The 26,664-nt window shown below is 41.1% G+C and overlaps 1 protein-coding gene across 1 annotated transcript in view; it reads right to left on the bottom strand.

Annotated features, from left to right (window-relative positions):
* Positions 1–26,664, bottom strand: part of KLHL14 (kelch like family member 14) — a 59,304-nt gene that overhangs the window by 11,336 nt on the left and 21,304 nt on the right. Inside the window, exons 4-5 of the mRNA XM_086889292.1 lie at positions 5,065–5,154; positions 534–612 (exon numbers count right to left, since the gene is read on the bottom strand). Of these exons, the coding sequence (XP_086745418.1) occupies positions 534–612; positions 5,065–5,154 (169 nt within the window). The remainder of the gene's footprint in view (positions 1–533; positions 613–5,064; positions 5,155–26,664) is intronic.

Raw genomic sequence — 26,664 nt, 5'->3', positions numbered from 1 at the left:
CAAGGTTAAAACATGAGCTACTCTAATAGGCATTTACTGACAGCAACTTGACTCAAAGACCACCTGGGATTAAGAGTCCTCTCTGACAAGTGGAGACATGTTCAGGAGAGCTTTTCATAGCTGGTGTGGTAAAACAGGATGGAGTCAACATTGTGAAGGTTTCAGTTCCCTCTAAGATATCTGACTATAATTACTGCTTGTTTACTGTAAATTCATCATGACACTTCAGTCAGGGAACATGACAGGACACTATGGAGACTTCAGGAAAATCCTTCAGACTGTACTCAGGTAACCAGTAATTGCATAAAGTCCATGGCTATTTTGCATGAGTTAGCACTGCAGGACTTGGCATCTGGAGTTCTGAATTTGGAAAGTTTTAAAAATTAGGAGGCAAATGGAACATAACTGCATGCTGCAGTTTTATCTGTGTTTTCAAGGCTTCTATAGGCCTCCTTACTCCCAGAACTAAGCCAAACCTCAGCTGCTCCTAGGATGAGAAAACAGAAATTGAAAAACACATAGCAGGTTTTTACCTCTCTTGCATGGGTGGAAGTTGTATCCAGCTGTTAAACCTGGGATCGTATCGGCTAACAAAGTTTGTACTGTGTTTCCCTGTAAAGATAGATTATTTTGACACTCAGCTGTTTGTTTCATGTATTTAACATCATGATTGTAATATATATTACATATACTTCACAAGTTGACACCTTTTATGAAGGGTTCCCCCTTTTACAACAATGTATGATTACACTATGTGTACAGTAATAATTCAACAAATGGGGCACTGCAAGGCTTGAATTAGCAGTCACTAGCAGTAAAAGCAGATAGCGATTATTCTTGGTCTTTGTAATAAGATCTTGAAAATGTGTATTTAAATTTACTTATACATGCCGAGGTATTTTCACAGCCACAATAAATCACAGCACTAAATAAAATTACTGGCCAAAAAGGGCATCCCCATGGTATTTTTATGACTAGAATTTTGTCAGGTAAAAAAATTAAAGGGAGAACACGCACTCTGCTTTCTCCTTACATCACCTCTGTGTAGAACATGGCAAAAACCCACTGTGCAAATAACCAGGAGCTGCATAAGCCATCAGCATGGGGTATGCAGTGTTTGCACTAGATAGTTTATTCTACCATGTACTTTCAGTGTAAGTTAGAAGGAATTACAGATGTGCATCGAAGGGGGAATACACTCTTAAGAGTTTTATTCCAACTGTGTTAGCTAAAATATGAAGCATGAGCAACATACACCAGCTAACTAGCTTCTCCCTGATGTCAAGCCCAAGAACTGTGTTCATGTCTTCACGATATTAAGATTTCACCTTATTTTACATGCAGATTGACACCAAAGCAAGAAAACTGAAGCAAGAGAGTGCATGGCAATTTCCTGTAACACCTGAGACTTCAATAGATGAGCATTTTGAAAACAAAAACGTTTGTTTATGTATGTGTGACTAAAAAATTGAATTAGAGGCTTCACAGGCCAGCAGAATAACCTAACTGTGTATGTCACAGTTCTATAAATGGTCACTGGGCATTCTACAAGGTGAATATTTTTGCATCAGACAAACCTCTGCAGGATTGGTTCACTTTGCCTGCTTCATTCCACACCTACTTCAGCATGTGCAAATAGACCATCAAGACCATAGAGAGGAATAACAATACAGCTAGAATTTGTATTCCTAATAATTTAAGATCATGTTCTACAAGAAAACAGAGAAAGAAACCACACTGACCGCTCTGGAAGTAAACTGATTTCCTCGCCATGTTGTAAGCATGTTCTATATGAGGAGGGTAAAGCAGAAGACTGATGAGTAATGCAGAATTTCCCTTCAAATTCAAATAACGAGGACCACGCTGAGTGCCATTCAAAGACATGACCATCTCAGCACCATCTCAAGACACAGGGAAGGATTCCCATACTGTAAGGGCAACTGGTCATTCTGCCACAGGGCTTAGTGAAGTGAGGCTTTGCTTTTGGTCCTTATCTGGATTCCTTTAGTCTACACAGACAATTTAGAAAAAGAAGCATCAAGAGCTATAGATTCAATAAGCAGCAAAACAGTAACAGCAAGCTTGAACAGACTCTAGGTTTCACTGTCTAAGACATTTGCTAATCTATTTGTATTTCAAAAAGCAGGAATTCAAAATAATATAAATATTGATCCTAAGTTTAAACTTCTATTTTTAATTTTTTTTTCTAGGTTTTACTGCTGCTGTATTCACTGCATCTTTCAGAGTTACTGGGACTTCAGTGCTCATTAGCTATACAGCAGCTTGTTCATTGTTGTCACACAAATCTGTAATTTGGCTGCCTAATACGTGTCATACACATACTCAATACAAACACCATGTATGCAGAAGATTGTAAGGCATGGGGCAGAAGAAGGGTTTAGTAAGTCTAGAGTGGGGATGCAGGATAAAAATCTGGGCCCTTCACAGGAAGGGAGATGAAATCAAACTAGAACAGGCACAGAGAAGAGCTACTATGGCAACAGGAAGAACAGAAAGTTTACCTTATGGCAGGAGACAAAGAACTTGGCCTGTTGCAGCTAGAAATACAAAAGCTGAAAGGGGATAGGAGCGCTGCCTGTAATACTTCAGAGGAACAAATCTCCGGGAGGGGAAAAACTGTTAAACTGAAGGCCAGCCTTGGCATGAGAACAAGGTGATTTAGACAGTCAAAGAATACATTTTACTGGACATCAGAATAAGGCTTCTAGTCATTTAGAGCAATTGGATTCTGTAACAGCTTTCCAACAGGAGAAGTGGGGGCTAGAAATACAACTGCTTTTCAAATGCAGCTTAGAAAATTTACAAAATGGGACTATATGATACCTGTGATTGCAGGAAAAGGACTTGATGACCTAGTTAATCTGCCTGGAGTAATTCATTTGACTGCAGTTTAAGTCTAGACTTCAGTTTGAGAGAACTCTACCTATTTTTTGCCTTGCTTATCAGTCAGGAGATTGCACATGCTAGGATGCACCTGTTCTGTCAGAACAGAGAACTTGGGACAAGCGAACAAAAATCAGGATTAGCAAATCAGGACAATGGGACAAGCAGGTACTGTTCTCTGCTCTGCAGCCATGCTAGAAGGTGATGGGCTCTGAAGGTTATTAAGGTTGGTCTGAAATCCATGCCTAGGTTGTGCACCCTGCTTTCATCAGTGTTTACTCATGCAAGAGCCTCTTGTGACTGGAAAGGCACAGCTACTGGAGGACATAAAAAAATGAGAAAAAATGTCTCCCATACTTCCTGGGTTGTCAGCAAGTCAGCAGAGCATGAAGGAAGTGGGTGCACTCCTTGTTTCTCAAGAACCAGACAGTCTGATAGCTAAAGCAATGTCTTTCCATTGCCACCATCTCTAAGATACTTCTTTACACTGGAAAAAACACCTGGAACATTCTCATTTGAAGCGGAAGCTTTGAAAAGCCTTGGCAAGGTGGTTCCAGTTAAGTCCATCTGAAGTCCCTCCTGTGCTCTGAGGATAGCAGACAAAGGCCTTTACATAAGTTCAAGTGGGCATGTGTGAGCTGCCCCCATGTAGCTGCACATTTAGAGCAAGGTGATTTCAAGAAAGAATATACCCAGCAGTAGCACAGGCTGTAGTTTATGATTTCAGGTCCACTTTCAGTGACAAGATCCATTTGATAAAGAGATCAGTATAGCAATGCTCATATCTTTTTTTATTGCTGTCTTCTCTATGGAAAAAATCCCAGCACTGGTATTCACAGGACAGGGAAATTGGTAGATATCTTCAGCAACATATTCAGCCCAGGAGTTGATCCACATCTAGGCAATCTCAGGCCTTAGGTACTATTCATCTCACAAACAACTGTGTTTGACTCCTATCTCAGATGCAAGATATGTACCCCTTCTACCATCTCTCCATCACCTTACAAGTCAGCTTCCACATCTTTAAAATGTGGGCAATTATACTTCTTTTCTTTTAGCCTTCATGTGACATGGCCATTTAATTATAAACTGTCTGGAACAAGGTCTGCCTATCCATATGCCTACCAGCAAATACAACAGGAGCCCTCACTGGATGGATGGCCAACGCTCCTAAAAGAAATTGTCATTAGTGATCCTGCACTATCTCCTGCTTCAAAAAAAGGACATGCAACGATAGAACTAGGGGGCCCTTCTCCTAAGACATATAGTGATATTCTTAACTACACCAGAAACATGCTTATAGGGTGGCCTGGATTGTTTGTCTCAGGTTTTAGGGAGTGAACAGATGTAACAATTTTCTATAATTTGGTTTAGTGCAGATGCTGAAATGGGGCATTCACAATAAAATATATGCAGTATATGTAATTTCAGCTGGATCCTCTGGTGTTTTAAAGTAAAAATGTGTACCTGCAAGCTGTTTTATGGTTTCTCAGTCATAATTATCTCTGTTACACAGACTGCTACAACTACAACTCTTTCTTCGTGTGCAAGCTTTTTAACAATGTCTTGACAATTCTGTGAATTTTGCAAGGCATGGTATTCTCCTTTTGCTTTGCTCAGAAGCCTGTTAAATTGTTTAATTTCTCTTTGCAGTAAATTTATGAAGTAATCAAATCAAAGAAGGTAGCAGCAGATAATCTATATGAGAAGCTCTTGCACAAGACTAAAAAAAGGATCCGTTTAAGAATCTCAAAGTCTAGATAATTAACACATTAACAACTTGAGCTGCGAGTATCTTGTTTGACAATAGAAAAGAAGCATTCATCTACTGCAATTGCATTATTATATTATGACTGGAAGGAGCCTGGAAATGAAGGTTAAAATTCTTAACAGCTGCTGCCTGGTGCATGCACTTGAAAGAGTATGTTCTGCTGCCTGTGGCATTTCTCAAGGGATGTGGGAGCTGATGAATGACAGAGATGCTAATACTAAAGTACCAGATATTTATTACATCAATACCAAAGAATAGCCTTTGCTAGGTTTAACAATTAGGCTGAAGGTCCCCAAAATCCCTTGCTAATCACAACATCAGCTGACCTGACAGACAGGAAGCCACAGGAAGGGGGATGCTCCCTTTGCTTTTTAGTATTCTATACATACCATTAGGGTTCCACTGGTCTTCTCCTCCCAGCACGAACAAGAAGTTTTCCACTTCCACGACACAGTGATGGGCACTGTTGTATGGCATAACTGCAAGCAAAGCAAGAATTCTTTGTCAGCTCAAGACACTGATTTTATCAAATATTTCCTCTTCACCATCTGTATGAAATAACATGAGAATGAGTCACCCCAGGCATATACAAACACTGACTTAGCAGCAGACAAAGCCATTTACTAGTAAACTTATGCAATTCAGTTTTGCAAATAATAAAGGAAAAAATCAGGAATTCTGGTCCCTCAGTGGCCCCTCACTTGCCCAAGTACCATACATGCTGATCTAAAAAGAACTTGTAAAAAGGAGTGAAGTTGCATTATATTTCCCTGAAAATAAGCAGATGCTAGGAATCCTAGTATGCTAGAAAACATTAAAAATAAAATCTCAGCCTCGCTTTGTTCTGCTGGTAATATTTCCACAAGAAGAGTTGGTATGTTCAGTTGCTTTCTATTACACAGCAATGAACAAGCTGCATTTCCATACAGTTTTAAGTTTTTAAATTAAGGTCCTGCTGATTTAATGCCTTTTCCAAATGTATACGCTTAATTTCCTGTACAATGTCATTAGCAGCACAATCACACATCTTCTATTCATCTAATCAAGAAGCCCTTTGTTAGCAAAGATCAAAACTGTGGCATTAGATTTGCAATACCCCTTTTTTAGGGGGGAGGTATCGTGGTAACCATGGACCAGCTACAGATGCAAACATCTGTTTCTTAAAATTTACATTTTCCACTGCAAATGTTAAAATGCAAAAAACAAAGATTACATGTACATAATACACACATATTATTGCAGTGTGCCATACCCACCATAATGATATTATAAGGAAAATGTAAACTTATGCAGCATTAGTTACTATACCACATAGAGCAGTTTTGGCCCAGTGACACCAGTAGGAAAAATGATGTCCTTGTTCAGCTCATCATATGGGCACCTTAAATCTAGGTGAGGACAAATGGGGAGGTGATGTGCATGTACAGGCAGGGAACTTATTGCTTGACACGGATCAACAGAGCACTTAGGAAACCAGTGCAGTGGGAAATCAATATGACTCAGGGCCAGCTCTTACTTTGTGCTCTTTTGCCAATGCCAAAAAAAAAAAAAAAAAAGAGGCAGCCTATCTCACACTTGGATTATTTTGGGTGATATATCTCTCATTTCATTTGTTTTATTATCTTTTATTTTTCTCAGAATGCAGTTGTGCAGTATAGCATATGCAAATAATAATAAGAAGAAATACGCACAGCTTTGCTATTTAGGACACATTTTCTTAAAGATCAAGTGGGCTCATTTAAGCTTCTTACTGAAGTTTTTGCCTAGGCTATGATGAATAAATAAGGTATGTTTTTAGTTTCTAGTAAAGGTCGAATATCTTTTTCATAGTCTGTGCTCTTACAAGTCATGTAAGTGAAGCAGTTCTTAAATTAGGCAGCCAGGTACACTGAAAGTTCATTAATTAAGGTTATTTGTTACTGATTTAATTTATATTAACTAGGAACTAATCTTATACTAGACACTGCAAAAAAATTTATACTACCTAGAGATTCCTACAGTAGGATGAAAGAATGAAGTCCATTTTTGCTACCTTTTGAGACACCATATCATCATTATCTCACTTTTTAGTCTTAGACATTTTCCTATTTTAAAACCTTCTCTCTCAAAACCACAGAACTTTTCTTGATTTTGTGGATGCTTGTAGTAAATAAGGAATTCGGTCTCCCATGAGAAATTTGCTGCCTTCCTTAGATGCTTTTTGGGGCCCCTCCTCTCAAGAAGAGACTCCCCAGGATCAGTCTGTAAGGGCTTCAAGTTTTAAGTAATACAGTGCTCTGTTACAGTTTTCAATTATGTCCAAGCTGGTGGTTGCATCCTCGACCTCTTCTGTTGGTCAGTCTGGAGAGCTCCAGCTTTTATAGAAAAAGCTGTCTGCAGGCAGCACACATGTGTATTTTTCACACTGTGTTTTCACTTTTGCAGACGTTTGTGTTTATTTATCCACCCTATTGACACAAGCAGGGTCAGTAGAGGAAGAAATTCTGCTTTAAGCTTTTCTGCTGTTCCTATGCATATAAGGTATGCAATAAGACTCCCGTAATTATTATGATAATTAAACCTTGAAAACTAATGGCTTAATCCTGGCTCCTACTGAAATTGATGGCAACATTCCCACTAATACAGGATTGGGCCCAAATGACCCAAACTACCATCCATAACTCACAGGAAAGCCAGAAGGAGCTTGCCTTAGAAAACAGGGCAGTATTTGGCCTTCAGAAAGAAAGGTGACTGCAATAAAACACTGCAGACCATTCCTGTGACCTTTGTTTCTCTCAGAGCTTTGGGGAAAACTCAGTTCTTAGTCTCGTGAATCTACCCATGGGGCTGAAGGGAGCTGGACAAAACAGGGAGGATGGAGCAACACTGTGGACAGCTAAGAGGAAAGGGACTCTGAGAAATCAACCACCTCACAGTCTTTCTCCTTGACCCCTCAGAATTGGGTGTTATGCACAGAAATCAAAACTATGTGAATGAACACATTTTTTTTTTCTGCTATCAAATGTCCCTTGAGAGTACAGAAAACTTGCACTAAAAACCATGATTCTTGTGAACATACACCCAGCTAGGACCTAACTTTTCACAGACAACAGTCAAAATTACATGGCAATGAGCATGCTAAATTCAGTATCTGGAAGAAGCAATCTTCTCAAACTCATTGGGCTTGCCAGGGTGTAACAAGAAGAATTTGGCCCATCACACAGTCTGGCCAGGCTGCTGCTTTCATTAATTTCAGTCTTTGTCTTTTGTTTGGCTTTACTAGTGTGAAAATCCCATCTTCTCATTTTTTTATTTCAACTCATTGGAACACCTGCCTGCCCCACAAAAAGGGTATTTGAAGAGAAGTTTGTATGCCACGCTCAAACACAGCCCGGCGTGAGTTTTTAGCGTGTCAGTCAGTGAGTTAGAGGGAAAGGGTAAGGAGAAGCTAATCAGGATGAAATGAGATTAAAGGCTGTCTAATTTTACAGCAACTGTGATCCATCAGCCACTGTGAAAGTGACAGTGGAAATGAATGATGGAGACAGACAGGTGGGGCTGTACATTTCACTGATTTATCCTCAAATGCACTGGGCCTTATTTTATTGAGTGAACATGACCGCATTTATCATGTCTGTCATCTAAACCCACTTCCCTCCATTTAAAAAGGTCACTTTACTAGGAGGGAGTAGGATAGAGGCACTTTCAAAACAGATTTAAAATTTAATAACACATGTTTATAAAACCCTGTGCAAAAATTCTTAACTTTATTAAAGACCAATTTAAAAAGAAGGTGAAAACACTATTAAAAAGAGAAGAAGATAAAAAAAAGCCATGGTCATCTGAGAAACATGCCAAGGTGATAGGTGCCAGGGAAATATGTGAGCTAGACAGATATAAATAGAGTAGTTGGAGTAGGCAGAAACCACCTCTCCTAAGTCCCTGCCCTCATACACATTTGCCAAAGCTCAGGATGCCCGTGCTTTCCTGCACCAAGAGCACAGACAAGTCCAAACAGCCCTGCTGAAGACAGTACTCCCACCAGCCTCCTTCCCATGCATTTGATGTATGACTGGTAGGAGACACTTGGTAAGGTGGGAGGAAATCTCCCAGGTACAGATCTGTAAAATGAAAAGCTGTGTAAGTCAAAGCCAAATGGAATATTTATACTTGAGAAGGGTCTGGAAGGCTGCAATGGTATTTCCTAAGAAATTCTTTACTACACGGACATCAGTGACATTGTGCAGGAGATGACGCTCAGTTGTTCTTCAGATACAGATGCAAGTTGATACTGCATATCAGGACAGATATCCCAAGAAGAAACTCCTCACATATGCCAAAGCTCAGCTAATAAAAAGTCCCAGACAATGTTCTTGGGACCTGATTTCAAAATCAGAGACTACAGGTTATAGCCAAAGGCTCATGAAATCAAACACTCTCAACTATGAAGCCTGTGAGGACAACCAGATGCAATGATGCTTCAAAGTCACCTCCATGATACACCTCATGCACCTAACAAGCAACAATGTGTGCTCTTTGTCTTACCCATTTTTGCTTAGTTTCTGCCAATTATTGCACATTTAGGAAACAGCATCTGGTTGTTCTCCATAAATTAATCGAAGGGTCATCAGTTCCTCCTCCTCCTTACACCTTCCCCTGTCTATTGTCACTTCAACACTGACTACCAGGAAAGAAGGGAAAACTGGAACAGCACTTCTCAAGACAGGAGAATGAGCTCTGGTCCCAGGAGATCAGAAATCTGTGATACAGGCTATAGCCATTCCCTTGCTCTGCTAAAAACTCCTTTCAGAAGTTGATTCCTCTATTAAAAACAAACAAACAAACAAACCACTAAAAACCCCCAAAAACAAATAAACAAAAACAAAACAAAAAAACCTAGAAAAAACCCAACCCCAAACAACCCAAAAAAACCCAAAACCAAACCACCACAACAAAAAAACCAAACCCCATAGATTCTTCACTGCCCTGAAGCAGTCAGCTGCTTGAGATACAGGAGGTACTGTAAGGAAAGCCAAGAAACCTCTCCCTCAACTACTGCACAGCTTGAGCATAGCCCCTTCAAGACTCAGTACACACCAAGAAGTCATGCTCAGCATCTCTAATGACCTGTGAAGATGACGCAAGAGAAGAGTGTGTTTCCAGAACAAAGATGTCATTATGAGGGGACATATGGATTCAATAATGACCTTCTACAATTCTAACAGCCTATCCTGTTGACTACATAATATTCAACTCCTGTTTCTTGAAAACTGGTTATTTCTACAGCTCTGAAGAGGGCAGTGCAACAAGAAATGTCCCTTTCCAGTACAGAAAGCACATACAGACTCAGTTTAGGAGACTGTGATTTGCTTATGGCAGAGATGCAATATTCATGCAGAGACACGATATTCATTTCATTCCCAACCCTATCAGCAAAACGCTGGGCAGACCACAGCTGGTCCAATTATTCCCTGAGAACAAAATATCAGACACTGTTCACCTTTCTGTTTCATACATCATCTGCAGAAAGATTACGCATTTATTACAGAATGTTACTTGGTATTTCTCACCAAGGAGGTTATATAAATAAACACTATGATTCCTCTGTGAATTGTTCTCTTCAATTGTTTGTTATTTAATAACTGTGGGGAAAGACTAACCACAACAAGTATGAAATTCTAGCCTTGGTGAACATGGTGGTAAGTTGTGCACTGGCTTTAAAGGCATCAGATATTCATCCACTGATATTTTCTGCTCAAAATATACTGAAAGAAAGTTAAGAGAATGATAAACATAGATGGAAAATACCCCTGTTAATATTCCTGGCCAGACGACATTCTGTCACCTCAAATTCAAGGAAATACATGTGAAATTATTTTTCTAGTAACATACCAATGCCAGCCTTGAGTCTGAGCTCAGCTCACGGGGAGAAGCCTGGGACAATCCAACAGCAGCTACTATAAGCAGAAAGTCTTATGATGAACCATTGTGACTCAAAATCACCTTTGAGGGAATGCAACTAACACAGCTCTGGTCCAGCTGCACCGCTGAGAGCATCATCAGCTCAGCTGGAAACTTCACCACCTCTTCCTTCCCATGCCAGCTTTGTGGCAACTTCATCCAGGCCATCACAAGTAGGATGGGCACAGAGCTGCTGAGTTCATCTAGGATACAGTCCATACTTCTGCTGAGGCTATGGGATAACATAAGCACCAAGAGTTATCTGAGCAGATCAAAGTCTATTCACAACACAGTGAATGATAGATCATATTAATGATGGTATTTCTCATTGTGAAGATATTTCTTTTTTTTTTTTTTTTTTTTATCATTCAAATGTCAAGAGTTATTCTTTTATACATTCCCTGGAGTAACAGCAGCCAGGTTTTCACAGAGGTCAGGGAATTTCTTGGTATAGTTGTTTTAGTGAGCTGACTTTTTCATATGTGGGCATAAGACACTTAAATTCATGCTGACACACAGATCAGGCAAACATAACATCAGGAATAGCTGGCATGCTCAGCTTCCTCCTGAGATAAATTGCTTTAAAGTTACTTGGATGCAAGTTCTGAGTACAGACCTGTCTGTTTCCGTGGCTGAAATTCACCCTATGGTAGAATGTTCTATTGGGTTTCCAGCAACATATACATTTGGCTGTTTGCATGAACAAATTTTATCCATACATTTTCAAAGCTGCAAGCACCCATTTGGATTTCATTTGAATAAAGGTGCCTACTTGGATCAACAGTGATTAAATAAGGTAGACAAATACTGCACTCCCACCTTAGAAACTGATGTTACTGTATCAAAAACCTGACAATCTTCCCCATGAAGTGCACAGAAAACCTATACACACTCTGCTGTGCTCTCCTGCTGCCTTCCCCATGGGAATGACTCTGTGCAGCTGAGCTGCTGATGCAGGTCTGAGAAGCTCATGTGAGTGAATACACCAACAATCTTGTCACAGCTTGGAGTGGAGAATGTAATGCATGGTCCTGTGGAAAGGTTCAAAGTGACCATTTTTCTTGTTTCATTACTCCCTGCTTGCCCACCTACCTGCTGAAGGTTGCTCCTCGCCATCCAAATGCCCCACGGATTTCCACAGATCATTTATCAAGAGTCACTTGTCCACCACCATGGGTTATGCAGTGTTACCTCAGTGTTACCTCAGCTCCCCAGCAGATTATCTTGTGTGCCTACTCAGGCCTGGGTTTACAATCACTGAAGTGGAGCCCAACATGTATTCCTGGGAAATGACATCTCGTCACATCATAACAGTCTCATGATGTGACATTTTGCACAACAAAAGCTTCTCATGGACGAAATGATGAATAGTCCCTGATGGGAGAAAAACACTGCAGAGTTGCTAGAAAGCTCTGGAAAGAAACACTATTTTGTCCCACTGGGGGCTTTCAGATTCTCCAAGATGTCAGCTCAAGGACACGCATTCCCTTCTCCAACAGTGCCACAGGGCGAAAAACTGTAACCAGGAATGGTTTGTTAACGTCCAACTGCTGGTGACCAGTTGTGTTCATTTATGGCCCAATTGCTACCTGACCTTGAGATGCACACATTCTCCTGGTCTCCTCTGAAGGCAACCTTCCAAGCTCAGAACAGTCACAGCCCCTCCTTGTGTTTTCCTGGCTGGATCCGGTGGATGCTCCTCGGGGACCCATGTCTTTAAAGGCATTTATCACATGCAGCAAGGTCTTGGCCCCTACTGCCCTAAAACCCAAGTCTCCCACAGTCTTCTTTCTGTCTCACTACTTCCTGCTCTGCTCTCAGCTCTTGACTGACATACTATTTTAGAGTTATTTAGGGTTTTGTTTCTTCCCACTAGCTCTCAAAGTCATTCCAGGGAAAGAAAAATGTGATTTTCCATTTGGAAAACTCTACATGGAGGACGGATATACCTATATTTCACCCTACTAAAGCAGTTTCAATACATCTAACAGATTCATTCATAACAGATAAATTGGAATTCACGGCTAAAATTCACTGCTACGGATTTTTCAAGTTTTCATTTTAAATACTTCAATACTTGCAAATGAAAGGTTTTGTTTACAAGAAAGTCCAGCCCATACCTAAAGTGCTACAACTAAAGCAGAAGATGGTGGAAAGATCTGTCCAATACCTACCACCTGGAAAAAAAAAATCTTCCTTTCTCAGAAGATATATACTTCATATGGGTATCTGGAAAAAAGCCTGAAACTCCAATGTGCCTAACTTCCAGCATGCCCAATCACAGCATGCAGAAGCAGGACTGTCCACATAGTAGCTAGACAAATACCAATACAGAAGGAAGAACAGGAATTGAACCACATAAATTAGGTAACACCAAAGATTCAGTTCTCCAACAGAAACAAGGGCAGAAATGTTTCTCTCCTAGACCTCTCTCTACAGTAGAGCTCCTAAGGAAGGGAGAGACAGACCCACAGGAAATTTTCAAATTCAGGGCAGGAAATGACCTAGGCAGCAAAACCATATACTTACATAAAATTTGCACAGATTTGCTTTGTAAATGTATTACAGAAGACAAAATCAGAATGTACAGGTGAAAAAAAATCCATTAATAGATGTGGACTAAATTTATATTACTTTTCTTCTGCTTTGTATGAAAACAGTGGTGTTTAATATTTTCATTAAAAAAAAAAACAGCTGTGAAAAATATGTTGTGATGCCTACTTACAACAATATGAAAATCACACACTAGTGCATGGTCATGCACTCAAACAGGATGAAAGGTCATGTTAATTCAAATCACTGGCCATGCTGGCACTGCTGGATTCAACACAGACAGCAGAGTAAAGTAAAGCTGTTGTGATCGATCCCAAAAACTTAAAATATACCTGCATATTTTATAATGCAATAATATATTTAAAATAAGTATACTCAAATGGCTTGCATCTTTTGTTGAAGACATTTATTTTGCAAAGAGGATTGTTCAGAAAGGTATAATTTTCAGTTAGATAGGCGAAGGAAAGCAAGGACTGAGACACAGAGTCTGCATGAATAAAACTGGGACTTGCTGTGCTAGTAAACACAGCTCTGATCCAGGTTCCGATGGAGACTGAATTGAAGAAGGGAATTAAACTGCAAAGGGGAGGGATGGATCAGCACAGGTCAGAGGGGACACAGCAAAAATACTGTGACTGAAGGAAGAGACAGCAAAACCTGCAAACACAGCAGCACATACTGATCCAGAACTCTAAGTCCTGCAGTCTTCACATTCTTCTGCTGTCAGCACATCTGGGTGCAACCCAGTCATCTTTACACCCCCTGGATCCCAGGCCAACCTTCTTCCTGAAGGTCCAGTCCCATGCCCACCAGAGATCTGTGGAAACTGCCACTGCAAAAAACACTTCAGCACCTTCATGTCTCAGGAGTCATAATTCTTCCTGATGGCCAAGGCATGCATGAAACCAAGAAATAGACAATTGAGAAACCATATTATTTCTTTAAGGTGCATTGAATTTAACTCTGATCTGTTCCCCACCAGGCTTCCCTCCCAGGCCACATGAATTGGAGTGAGCAGGAGTGCAAGGCCACGAGAAGAAGGGAAGGACTGATGTATTAGCAGCAGCACTGGTTTGGATCAGCTTGCAATTGTTGTGAAACTACAACCTCAGCACATAATACCAAGCCATTGAAATGGGTTTAACCCAGGGTGGCTGTGGCCCTGTCCCTCTTATAGCCCAGGCAATCCAGGCCACTCCTCATGCTAGGACAGTGTCTTCTCAGAACTCCCCAGTGAGTCCTTTCAAAGCAAGAATCTGGCAGAAAAATGATCCCAAAAAGAAGAAAGTATATTTTCATTTTCGTTTAAGCTATTTTTTTTTCCTACAGTAACCCATTTCTCCTGTTCTGAGAACACTAGTTATCTGTGCTTCATTTTCAGAGCCTGATTTGATCCCTGTGCTTGATATGCAGGAGCACTCTGTGCTCACTGATGTAACAGAAGTAGGTGGAAGAGGCCATCTGGAAAGCATGGTCCAAGGAGTCTTGAAATAGGCACCCCAAAATAAAGGATACCTTTTACTTGAATCACATTACACCTCTGTTCCTCATCTGCAAAATGGGAACAATTATAGACCATGCTCCCCTCAAAAATACCACAATGAATGTCCATGAAGCAGTTGGCCTCTGTTGTTGTAAACTCTGTGAAGAAAACCTTGTGAAAAAATTCTGTCTTCTGAAGAATATTTCAGAAGCATGTGACAGACAAGACCTACTTGCTGAACACCAGAGGAGAAATGCTGTGAGCAGAAATTCGGCGCACTCCCTTCTGTGCATTGACGTGTGACAAAGAATGGTGTGTGATATCACTGGAGATTTTATCTTAGTGCTTATGCAAACAGAGGCCGAATTAAGGTTGCAGAGGCAGCTTAATTCTCACATTTCTTAACTCCAGAGGGCTTAGTATCACCGTCTGTCTAACACTCTTTCCGAGCTGGGTGCGAATCCCAGGTGAATCTGACAGACAGCTAACACCTCCCTGCTGCTTCAGCATCTCCGGATCACCCACGTAGGTGTCGGGGAGTCCGAAATCTCGGAAGCCCATGGCCGGAGTTCCAGGAGCCCTCCTGCTCCTGCTCCTGCTCCTCCTCCTCCTCCTCCTGCTGCCGCTGCTGCCGCATTTCCCCGCCGCCGGCAGTGCGAGGCTAAGCCGCTAGATGGGGTGCCGTGTGCTCGGCTCCCCCTCCCCGGGGAGAGGCGTTTCAATCATCTCTTGGCTTCAGGTTTTGCAGCCAACCAAAAAACAAAAGAGGTGAAACGCAGCACAAAAAAAGGCATAGCCGGCTTCCTCCCAAGCAGTTAACTTCTGCTTGTTCCCCGTGTTCGGCGTGAAAGGGAAGAAATCAAACGGAGTACACGACGCCCCGGGAATGCTCGGTGCATCAATCCTGGAGGATGCTGAGCCCCCGCTGCCTGCAATGGGCACGGCAGGTGCTCAGGCTTTGGCACGGGTATCAGTCATACCTGCTTTGCCTCGTCTTGTCTCAGCTCCTCGAACCCAGACTGCGCAAGGATCAGTCAGCGATTTCTCTGGCAGTCCACACACATCTGCTTTTCTACTCCACGCGCCAGTCCCAGTGAAATAGAGCAGGCACAGTTCCCGTCCCCACCAATACGCCGCCAAATCTCGCTCCCTCTCTCTCTTAATAATGATCTGGAAGCTGGGTAAAAACAACATGCTCGCTTTTAGCAAAGAGCGTGCTTCCTCCTTACAGGGGTAAGGAAGAGGAAAGAGGATGTGAGGAAACTGCGACACAAAAAGATAACCACAGAATTAAAGGAGGAAAAAAATCCTTTCTAAAAGAGTTAGTCCTTTCCAGTGAAAAAACAGAGCTTTACTCAGTCCCAAACTGAACTGCATAATGGTGGCCAGGTTATAGCTCTCTTCTCATATTCCTGAAGAATGATCTTTTGGGGAAGGCATGATGAAGCTGAAGTATGTCTAGTCCATCCAAGAAGGAGTGAAGGGACTCGTGTTTACCTGCATTTCCACCGCTGCTGAATTATGCCTTCTCTCACTCCTCCCCAACAGCTCACAAGAAGAATTGTCCCTCTGAAGGCACCATCCATCCCAATAACAATGCTTATATTAAACCTCTCTATAAAATACAACCAAGCACTCCTTCCCAACATCCAGTTTCTTCCAGCTTCCCACAAAAATACCAACATCTGAGATTCCCTGCACAGTACCCTGTCATGACCTTGCCTGGCCTTGTAAGCTCCTACAGACTCCTTCTCCATGGCCAAGAGAAGGAGAGCAAAAAGCCAGGATGATTTTGAAGTCAGTTTTTTCTTTTCCTTGTATGGTATGAATGGGGAAAGTCCTCCTGGTCAGCAGAGGAAGACTACCTGAGAGCAGCTGCTGGGGATGCCGCTAACACAGGGCAGCAGTACAGGTGGGGGTAACCACACCCTCTGTTCTCCTCTTTATCCCAGCAATGGAACAACTTGAATTTTGCAGTCTGTCACAGACAACACTGCACAGACCGATTTCCCTCCGTCTCAAAAACCACCTTGAAAGAGCCACATGCAGGGGTTACACCCAAGTGGCAGTGCAGCACTGGGATTTGGCAGGATTGCACTTTAGTTGTGAACTGGGAGAGGAGCTCTGGTAGACAGATATGTGCCTGCCCAACAGTGTGTCCTGTCACATACCCTGCAGGTGAAAACTCAATTTAACTTCTGTTCCCGATGAATGTGGGCTTTCACAAAGAGAAGCAGGTGTAAAAAAATGTGGCAGAAAAAGAATCACAAAGGAAATAAAATGAGAAAGTGCATTTCAGCTGTTGGTTTTATAATTCATTGCAAAAATGCTGATAAAATGTGCACTGCATCACTCCTGGACATTAATGCAGACCGATCCTGCCTAAGGAGTTTGAAGTCTTTATATAAATTAATAGACAGAATATAATCCCAAGTGCAGTGCATCTGATCATATATATTAATATAGAGACTGCTGATCCACATCTGGCTAAAATAAATGTGTTTTTACACAAATTAGGTTACCACTGATACAAACAGTTTTGGTTCATACTACACAGCAGAAACAGATGATCAACACTATTGCTTTGGTGTAGCACCGTGGTTGAGGAAGTCACCACTAATCAGCTGGGCTGTGGTAATTGCTCCTAGGCTTTTACGATTAGAAGAAGCCACTAGCTTAAACTAGCTTAAGCACTGATTACATTGTTTAAATGAGCACATTTTACCTTACATTTGTAACCACTTAGGAACACCAGCACCAGCAGGCATTGTCTCAACTGCTGGGTGCTACCTTGGGAAAAAACAGACCAGCTGGATCTCTTGCAATCCTTTGGCCACAACAGAATTACAAAAGATCCAGACTCAATAAACTTCAACTTAAAGGTGACAAACAAACAAGAGTCGCAACCACCTGCAAAATGAGCTGCTGAAAACAACCTATTCTTTATGCCAGTGTACCCTATTTATACAATACTAAAACTGAAATTTTGCACTGACTGCACCTATTCCAAGAAGCAGTATGGAATATTTACTGCAGAAATAATTTTGTTAAAATTCTATTGAGCCCTTAAAGTCAAACTCTAGCCATTAAGTCTGCAAAGACGGTTCCATATAATCACCTATAGGTAAGCTTTCAAATGGTAAGTCCTCCAATTTATTTTGTTTGCTGACATAAAGTACTTTTTGGTGTTCTGCAATATGTGGAACATCTGAACTACTGCAAAAACTTGTTTGGGACACTTGTTGAGATCCATTTCACTGGATCTTCACAAATAAATTCATTCCTATTGCAGCACCAGTGTGCATAAACATAGTTTTGATAAAAATGAACTCTAAGCAAGTTTACAAAACTTTTGTCTTCAAATCATATTACCTTGAAGGCTTAATTATTTGTTGCCTACTCTACAGTACAAGTGCTGATAACCCAAACCATTTTCAAAAATTACAAGCCAGACCACTCTATCCAAAAGACTACATATGGTTGATGCCCCTTCAATTTACTTTCCTCAATTTGCTTTCAATTGACTTTTAATTTTCAACCATAAGATCAAAACCTCCCATTTGAAAACAATCAGTTGAATCACACAGCTTTGTCTTAATATACTAAATGTGCAAGATCAGAGATAAAGCTGTTGGCAACACAGCTAATGTAACTGCAGTGAGTTCCCTGAAGTAATCAGAATTAGGTACTCAGTTAGGCTTTATCTGGGCACATGACAAAGGGCAGGGTTATTGTTGTGCTCTGAGGGGACAGTCCCAGGGTAGAACTGTGAGCACCAAAATTGTTATGCTGTGGCAGAGTAATAACTGAACTAACCTCATGTTACTGAGCTAGCCCCTGCTGGTGTGCTCCCAAGTTCTCCTTTGTTTTAAAGGTCCCAGTTGGTCTAGGGCCCGAGTTCAACAGGTACTGTATCCACAAGTGGCAGGAAAAAATGCATTAAAAAGGCACATACAAATGATCAAAAATGGGTAAATTGAATATTTCTTCCCTGTTTTTAGTGTCTGTCTTTGGGTTGCTCTACTGGATAACCACGAATCATTCATAAGTAGAATAGACATTAAATTCTTAATATATTTCACCCATAGATTTCAAAGAGTGATATGAATTTGGTCCACACCCTTCTGTTTACTTCTAATAGCCCAGACTCTCCTTTGCTCATGTGGGCTTTTTCTTCCTGCTATACTTGCCTGACGTTTTTGCACCAGCCTCTGGAGGCCACCCAAGAAGGATTCCAGCCATGGACTCATGAGCAGCTCTGGTGTCTGCCCTCATTGTCCAACCCAACCAGCCAAAAGCAGTCACTCCTCAACCCCAGCTGCACCCTCTCTAGGGCTCCTGATACCCAAAACTGGTGTGTAATCATTCATTTCCCACTTTGGTGCCACTTTTGCAGCCTTACTTTTGTGAAGAGGAAGAAGATTCCCATCCCTGGCTTTGCACCCCTGGGCTGTTCCAGCAGCCACTGAGGCCTAACCCTGCAGCAGCCTGCAAAACCTCTGAGCCTCAGGGGAAAAACACAGAGCCCTCAAGAACATTTTTTGCATACTGCTAAAAGGTAATTAGGGACTTAGTAGAAGAGGTAAAGAAACATGGTATCAAGATATGGCTTCATTCCCATTGAACAGCACTGCTTTGCACCATGAAAAGCCAGAACACTTTTCCATCTGTTATTTTCTCTGATGACAATAAATTATTTTACAATACTGAAAGTTTCAAATGAAAGCCCTGAGGTGACTGCAACTACTTCAGGTGGGCACCAATGCTTTACCTGGGGGGAACCCCTTTCCATGGCAGCCTTGCCTCTCAGGAAAAGACAGGCTGTTAAAATAAAGCTGCTGGAGTGAAGCCAAATCATGGCTTCGGGAAAACGGATGCTATGTCAGGGCTTTATTGATGTTGTAAATCTTTGCAGTTAAGAAAAATCAAATTTCTGAGTGCTGAAGTGATCATTTCTTGGAGCAGTGTTAGAGACAGCATGGGAGCTGACAGAAGGACAGTGGCTCCAATCTTGCTGGGTGAAATATGTTCTGGTGCAGAAAACCCCTAAAACATCCTGTGCATTAACAGGGCTTAAGCTGGAAGCTTGAGTATTGGATAAATCCTTATATGGGACATCTCTGCCCTGAATATGCCTCTCTTTCCTGGAGCTGAAGTTAATGGGAGCCAGTAAATGCCCAGCTGATTCCAGCAGTCATGTTTCTGCTGAATAAAACAAAGTTTAAACGAGCTTGTGCAGACATTAGTGGTAATGCAGCTGGGAGACAAGGGCTGCATGGGGACTAGCCAGAAGGCTGGGATTTGGACACCACAGATCATCCAGCTCTGTGCTACTGGCTGCCATGGTACTTAAAATAATTGCAGTCCTCTGGAGAGAGTATATAGATAAACTCTGTCCTGTGTTAATGCACCATCATATAGAGTTGTTTACAGGCACTACTTAGTAAAGTACTTAAGCATGTATTTAAACAGGCTGCTGAACATCAGTGTGATTAATACTTTGCTGAATTAGAGATATAATATGAATACATTTTTCTGCTGTTGCAGTTTTTCATTATATACACTTATAAACTGGACATAAAGATTTTCTTTCAGTTTTGCATCCAGCAAATGAGTTAATTTGGGAGTCAAATTCTGCCTTAGTTATGCCTGCACAATGCCTTTCATATGCATGAGGGCAGAAAACTTCTTTTTAATTGGACTTATTTTTTGTTAGTCTATAATCAAGGAAAAAAAAAAACAATCTAGTGTTCCTTTCTGATCCTGCAGCTCTTTGACATTACTTTCATGTCACTTCTATCAGGAAAATATATTTTACATATGGTGTGTATGGTGATTGAGGCCATGCACACACAGCAGCTGCAGTTCTTGACCAGCAAGCAAGCAGCTGCTGTTGAGTACAGTCTGGAGCCACACACTTTGTTATTCTGCATGTAAAACTGGGTGGGGGGAGGGAGGAGAAGAGAAGAAACATGGCTCTTACATCACTCATCATGGTAATTCTATTTAAATATATTTTAATGATTTCTAACAACATAATTTACCAAGCCTCCCCACCTCAAAGTGATGCAAGCACATCTCTCAATTTTTCCTTTGCAGCTTAGCCTAGGAGGAACATTTACCATCTTCTAGTAAGTTTTGGAGTCAAACCTTTTTCTCAATCCATATCTATATTTAAAATAATCAGAACTCAAAGCATGGGCCTACTCATATACATTAATGTCATCACTGCAGAACCCTTACTTGCATTTACTTGCAGTTTCACAAGGAAACAAGCTTGATTTAACAGTTTTAGCCACAGCCATCTCAAGAGTTGAAGACTTCTACCCCCCCCCCCCCCAAATTAAAGCTAAATCGTGTGCACTAAATACATTATCTACTTGTAATAAAATGGGAATATTTAAAATGATTCAGTCACAGATAATTTGTTGCTGCAAACAATGGGTTCTATCAGCCACTGGCCGCTCTGAGTGTTTGCTGAGCCCAGGGAACGCTTGGGTAGGCTTACCCACTTCATGGAAAACAGATGCTTGCACTGTGGAAAAGATTCCTATTCCCTTTCATGGTCTCAAGGATCCTGAGTGGGACCTCTCATGCCAAACAGCTGGGGTGCTGGGCTTGCTCACCCACCTAAGCCCTCACATGCAGGTTAGTCTAGGGCACTGCAGCAGGAAACCAGCCACCATTCCATGCCAAAAACACAGCCCTGTTTATTTTATACTCAGCCCCCAAGAAGCCATCAGAGTAGTTGTCCAGAACAGCTCTGGAGGGGCTCAGAGGCACCCCTTTTCTTTCAGCCTGGGGTTGATCTATTCACAAGCAGAGGCAGCACAGCTGTGGGGAAAGGAAGGACAGCTCATACCTTGGTTGCTCTTGCCTGGCAAATACCAGAAGAGACCACTTGTCTAGACTGATGGGAAGGCATATGTTAAAGCAATTAATTAATTTGCCCTAAAAGATTGAGGCCAAGCCAGGATTTGTCCCTTTCCCAGTACTCAGTCTGATCATAAGCAAAGGGACTTCCACCATTTCCCATGGGAGATTATTCCACAACCTAATAGATCTCAATGTCAGGAAGTTTTTTCCTGATATTCAGCCATAATTCATATCCATGAATTATGAGCTACTGTCGACATCACATCCATTGAGGCATTCCTAGAGCCTGCTTCATTTAAAATTATATGCTCTAGTTATGCAGGGTTTCTGTGTACTAGGGCAAAATGCTTTTTCTGCAGGTTAATTCATTACTATTCAATTTGTTAACACTTTTTTTCTCGGTGTGAACAGTCATTCTGCAGTTGCATACCCTGTATAGCACAATCCCCATTTGGGAGTAGAATCACAATATATAAATATGACAAAACAACATACCAAAACCCATCCCTGTAAAGACATATTAGTCTGTTCCTGCAGATACTCCAGCATTCAGTTAAATCAAAGCAGTAGCTCATACAACACCTGGTATGAGACAGAAAGCTTAGAAAAAACCCTTCTCAAATATGCAATAAATTTTATTTCTGTCTTAAACAGAGGGAAGGTAGGGGAGTGGGGGGGGGGCAGTAGGGAAGGGGAAAGGGATGGGGAAGGGAAGGGAGAAAGGAACTTCAGCTATGAGAAAATAGAGGAAAATTGAAAAGAGAATTACTTCCCATAAACAATGAGCCTCTACAACACAGTAAGAACATACAACAGCAAATAAAGTCGAGGATGCAAAATGTTCACTTCTTACTACTAAAGCATTTAGAAAAATGGAGAAAGCTAAGGCAGGCTTCAGAAATCTGTATTGAAAATAATTGTGTACAAAACACTTCTGAGAAGGAAACTGCCTTTTAAGAACATTTGAGAGGAGAAAGTTCATAAAATGTACCAATTTCTCAAAGAAATCGGAGGATTTCAATGAGAGTTTTTTTATTATTACATTTTACCCAGCTAGCAGTGTTCTGCCATCCTGTTTGCAACCCATTTTACATAAATGCCACATTAGCCACTGGAAAAGGGAATGCTTTCCAAAGTAAGAAACTAGAAACACACCTGAGTTCATTTTCATCTCCATACATGCCTAGCTCCCATTAATGCTACATAAATCCCAGAGCAAGTACGTAAGAAGAGACACACAAATTTTACCTGGAATCATCTGAAAAACAGAAAGCAATATTTGTAAGGTGCACTGAATTTGCACAGTGACATATAATTTTATGTTAAAGTTATTCCATATGGTTGATTTTTCTAGAGACAGTGGCCAAACAGTGTTGAGGGACTGACGCAAACAGGTGTGGCGAGGACATTTTGGCAATGAAGAAATGATTTATTGAAATCTGTATCTAGCCAGGTGGGACTCTTGCTTTGGACAGAAGACAGGACAACACAGCTCCCAGTTCCTAGTGGAATTAAATGTGTGTACACATAGCAGACAGGCAATGCCCATAGGCTGAGATGGACTCAAAAAGTTGCAGAGCCTCTGGGGTGGCATTAAGCCCATGTATCTACGTTCTGCTGACCACCTGGTCTAGTCATAGCAACTTGTCATTTGTAGCTAGGCAGTTTCTGGTTTGCAGTTAGCATTGCAAAGTTTGACAAAACTTTCTTTGGTGGAGCTGTGAAATACCCCTTGGGACATACATAAAGAATTCACAAGCTGGAAAATTGTGCTCTAATTACAACCCTCTTCCACAAGAGATGTTGAGAAGAGAAGGGATATTCTGATGTGACTATGGTTTTGAAAAAACATTTGAATTTTTTTCTTTTTTTCATTTTGCTTTGGAACTAAGCAGTAGAAGTTGCTGCAAAACGGAACTGTCGTCTTGAAGCCATCTGTAAAGATACATAACTCAAGTTGAAAGATGACTTGGAAAAGAGTAAGCTCTGTGATCTAGGAGGAAGGCTTTGTGTCAAAGGTTCTGATGCTCTTGCAAGGATGTAGCAAGGAGTGGCATCTCCAGGAGCCAGCTCTTTTCTTTGTAAGATGCCCCCACAGCAGCCTGACATCAGCTATGAAAATGGCAAGAATCATGGGGTAACTCATCTTTCTTACACCTGCTGCCTTCTTACTCAGCTCTCCACTTCCTCAGTTCTGCCTGAGGAAGGGTCACTCCTCAGTGTTTTGGAAGGGGTTTGTGCCCTGTTCTCTCATCCCACTCAGGTTTTGAACCACAAAACGTCCTGGCTGAGCACACTGCTCCTGGCTGGGAACAGGACATTTGGGTAACACTTCTGGACTCTCCCTGGAAGTAACTGTTTGCCAATGATGTTTTTGAGGATGAAGATGAGTAGGTAGATTCAGGCATCTTTGTATATGAAAGTGGAAATGAACAGCCTGGTTTCCACAGGGGTGGGTGTTCACAAGTTCATAATGAAAGACAGAGTAGCCAAAAGAAGCTGAAAGACTGTTGAGAGCCTTAGCACAAACATACTGAATGCAGTGAAAAGAGCTGTTTCAAAGATACACCACAGCAAGATGCATAGGGACTGGGAGCACAGGAATAGAAAGCTGTTCAGAATTTTCAACACACCACTTTTATGAGTAAGGCACAGGGAAAAGAAGAAACAATCAAGTAACACTTGTGTAAACGGAGAAGCTGACAACATTGTAATCAAAAACAAAAATGTGCACAAAGAGGGCTGACATTTCTTGAAAGTTATCTCAAATGGCAGTGCAGAAGAAAATAATATTTAACACATAAATAAAGCAATCATTGTGAGAACCTGTTACATTTTCACCCGCTACATTTTACTCATTCTCAGATTTCTGTCTTGCTCTTCGATACGCAGGCGTGCGCCATTAATGGCACTTGCACAGTTGAACTCCCACGCATCATCCTCAGAATGGGAGTTGTGGTTAACCTCTGCTATGTCACATGTAAAAAAATACTCCTCACTGTACTTCTGTTTCCCACTTCTATATTCTTACTTCCCTGTAGGTGTAAAACCTGTGGCTTATTGGCAGTGTGTATGACCACCTTGAATTAATCTCCTAAATCCAGGCTTAAAGCTGGATAGTCATACCAAACAGCCAAGTTTTCTGTGTGTGAATCTTTCTTCCTTTGTGACTGTATTTTCCTGCTTCTGAACCTTTCAAAAGGGTCTAAGTGTAAGGATGAAAAATATAGATGGAATTTATATTCAAAATTAGCTTTCAGTGCAATCCATGTGTTTCTTTAAGGAAGATACATAGAAGCATGTGCATATGTGTACATGTACAACTTCTACATACATCTACCACATTTATTAAACTTGTCTAGTGGGTAATATAAAGACTACTGGCTTAGCAATATGCTAATGCTTGCTCAAGCTTTTCAATGCAGTGCTGAAACCATCCTTGACACAGCACTGAAGCAGAAGCTGCAGCATCCCCAACTACTGGATAAATGGACTAAGAGAGATGAAATTTATCAGGGCTGCCAAGAAGTGCTCATCAAGACACATTTTTTGACTAACAAAAGTGTGCACTATTCTCACAAGTACAAAAAAAAAAAAAAAAGGAGTGGGAGGAAGAAATTAGAAAAAGCATTTATCAAGACAACTTGCCCATCTGATTCCATACATTTTCTGCAAACATCACTTCTTTATTCAGTTGCTAATTGTTTTGGGGTAAATTGAAGGAGGAAGCCTTTGCTTCTAATACACTATCATTCTTAAAAAAAGTAAAAGCTTTACAGAGGATGAATGTATTTACTTGAAAGATACCATATTTCCAAAGGCACAACGTGTGCTAGGCATCTACTAGTACTCAAGCTGACACTTAAGCCTTTGAAAATTTCTTCCAAGAACCTCTGATGTGAGCTATAATCATACTGTTTGTCTTACAAGTAGCCAGCCTGGAAAATAGAAAATTGGATAAAACACTCCAACACATGAAGGATTGAGAAGTTCTCAGACTCCAAAGACATTTCAGAAAAAGAGGAACATGAGTTTTGTTATTAATATGCTCAGGAAAGACAAAGTATCATCCAGTATAGGAAAGGCTGATACAACCGAGCACCATAGAACTGCCAAAGTAAACATGGAAGAAAGAAATATAACCTATTCCTGCAGAAACAATGCAGACTGGGGACTGGAGTGACCCAGGTTCTCTGATGCTGACATTGAAGTAAATGATTCTTCCTTTTACTTGACTTCCCTTTGGATAAAGTACATAAATAATGATGTTCAAAGGGTTTTGATAACCATGAGGATGCCTAAATGTTGGCTGACATGCAAAAATATTGTTACTGAAGATGGAGGACTGCTGCACTGCCACAGAACATATTCAAGGGAAACTTAAAAAGTCAAAATGACAGAAATAACATATGTTGTACTCAGACCAGACTACCTGCAGGGGACTGCTTCATGTAAAAATGAAAGCACAGCCAACCTGGGGAAGGAAGGAAAAGGTGGACTGCCTTTATCAGAGCATCAAGGATGTAAAGGTTTCTGGCTCCTCGTTATGGTTAGGGAATCAGATGAAGATGACAACTCTTTAACACTGTGTGATTGCTGCTGGCAGGAAGGAGAGGGACTGGGAAGGAAATCAAAGTGCCTGCTTCACTGTTTGTCTTTACACATTGACCAAACACAGCTGACTTAAATATATCTAGCAAAGGGCAGGAAGGCCAAGACAAACAGAAAAAAAGACTAAGGGATAACTAGGAGAAGAAGAAACCTGAAAAGAGATGATGGTCATCCTGACTAAATTCTCAGTCTGGCAACTTTCTGGACATTTCCCTATCTTTACCAAAAAAATGAGACAGTTCTCAGTGGACAATGATGCTGGTTTTTATGCGATTAAAATCCAAACCTAGTGCAACCCCTAAGCATGAATGCATTATGGCCCATAGGTGTATTTGCCATTATTGTGACATTCACTGAATTCTCTCTGTGGTTCACCCAGCTGATGTGGTGAACTAGGGAGGTTAAGCAATGTTACAACTAACATCTTATTGAAAAGCAAAGTACTGATATGAAAAGAGTATCTGCTGCAGCTGCAGCTTCACGTGGATAGAACACGCCATGTAAGAGTTCAGTAATGCTTCCAATA

Source organism: Cyanistes caeruleus, chromosome 1, assembly GCF_971803275.1.
Source record: "Cyanistes caeruleus chromosome 1, bCyaCae1.hap1.1, whole genome shotgun sequence".
Classification (NCBI taxonomy): Eukaryota; Metazoa; Chordata; class Aves; order Passeriformes; family Paridae; genus Cyanistes; species Cyanistes caeruleus.
The sequence above is the reverse complement of the archived record's forward strand: the minus strand, read 5'-3'. Positions and strand labels throughout refer to the sequence as shown.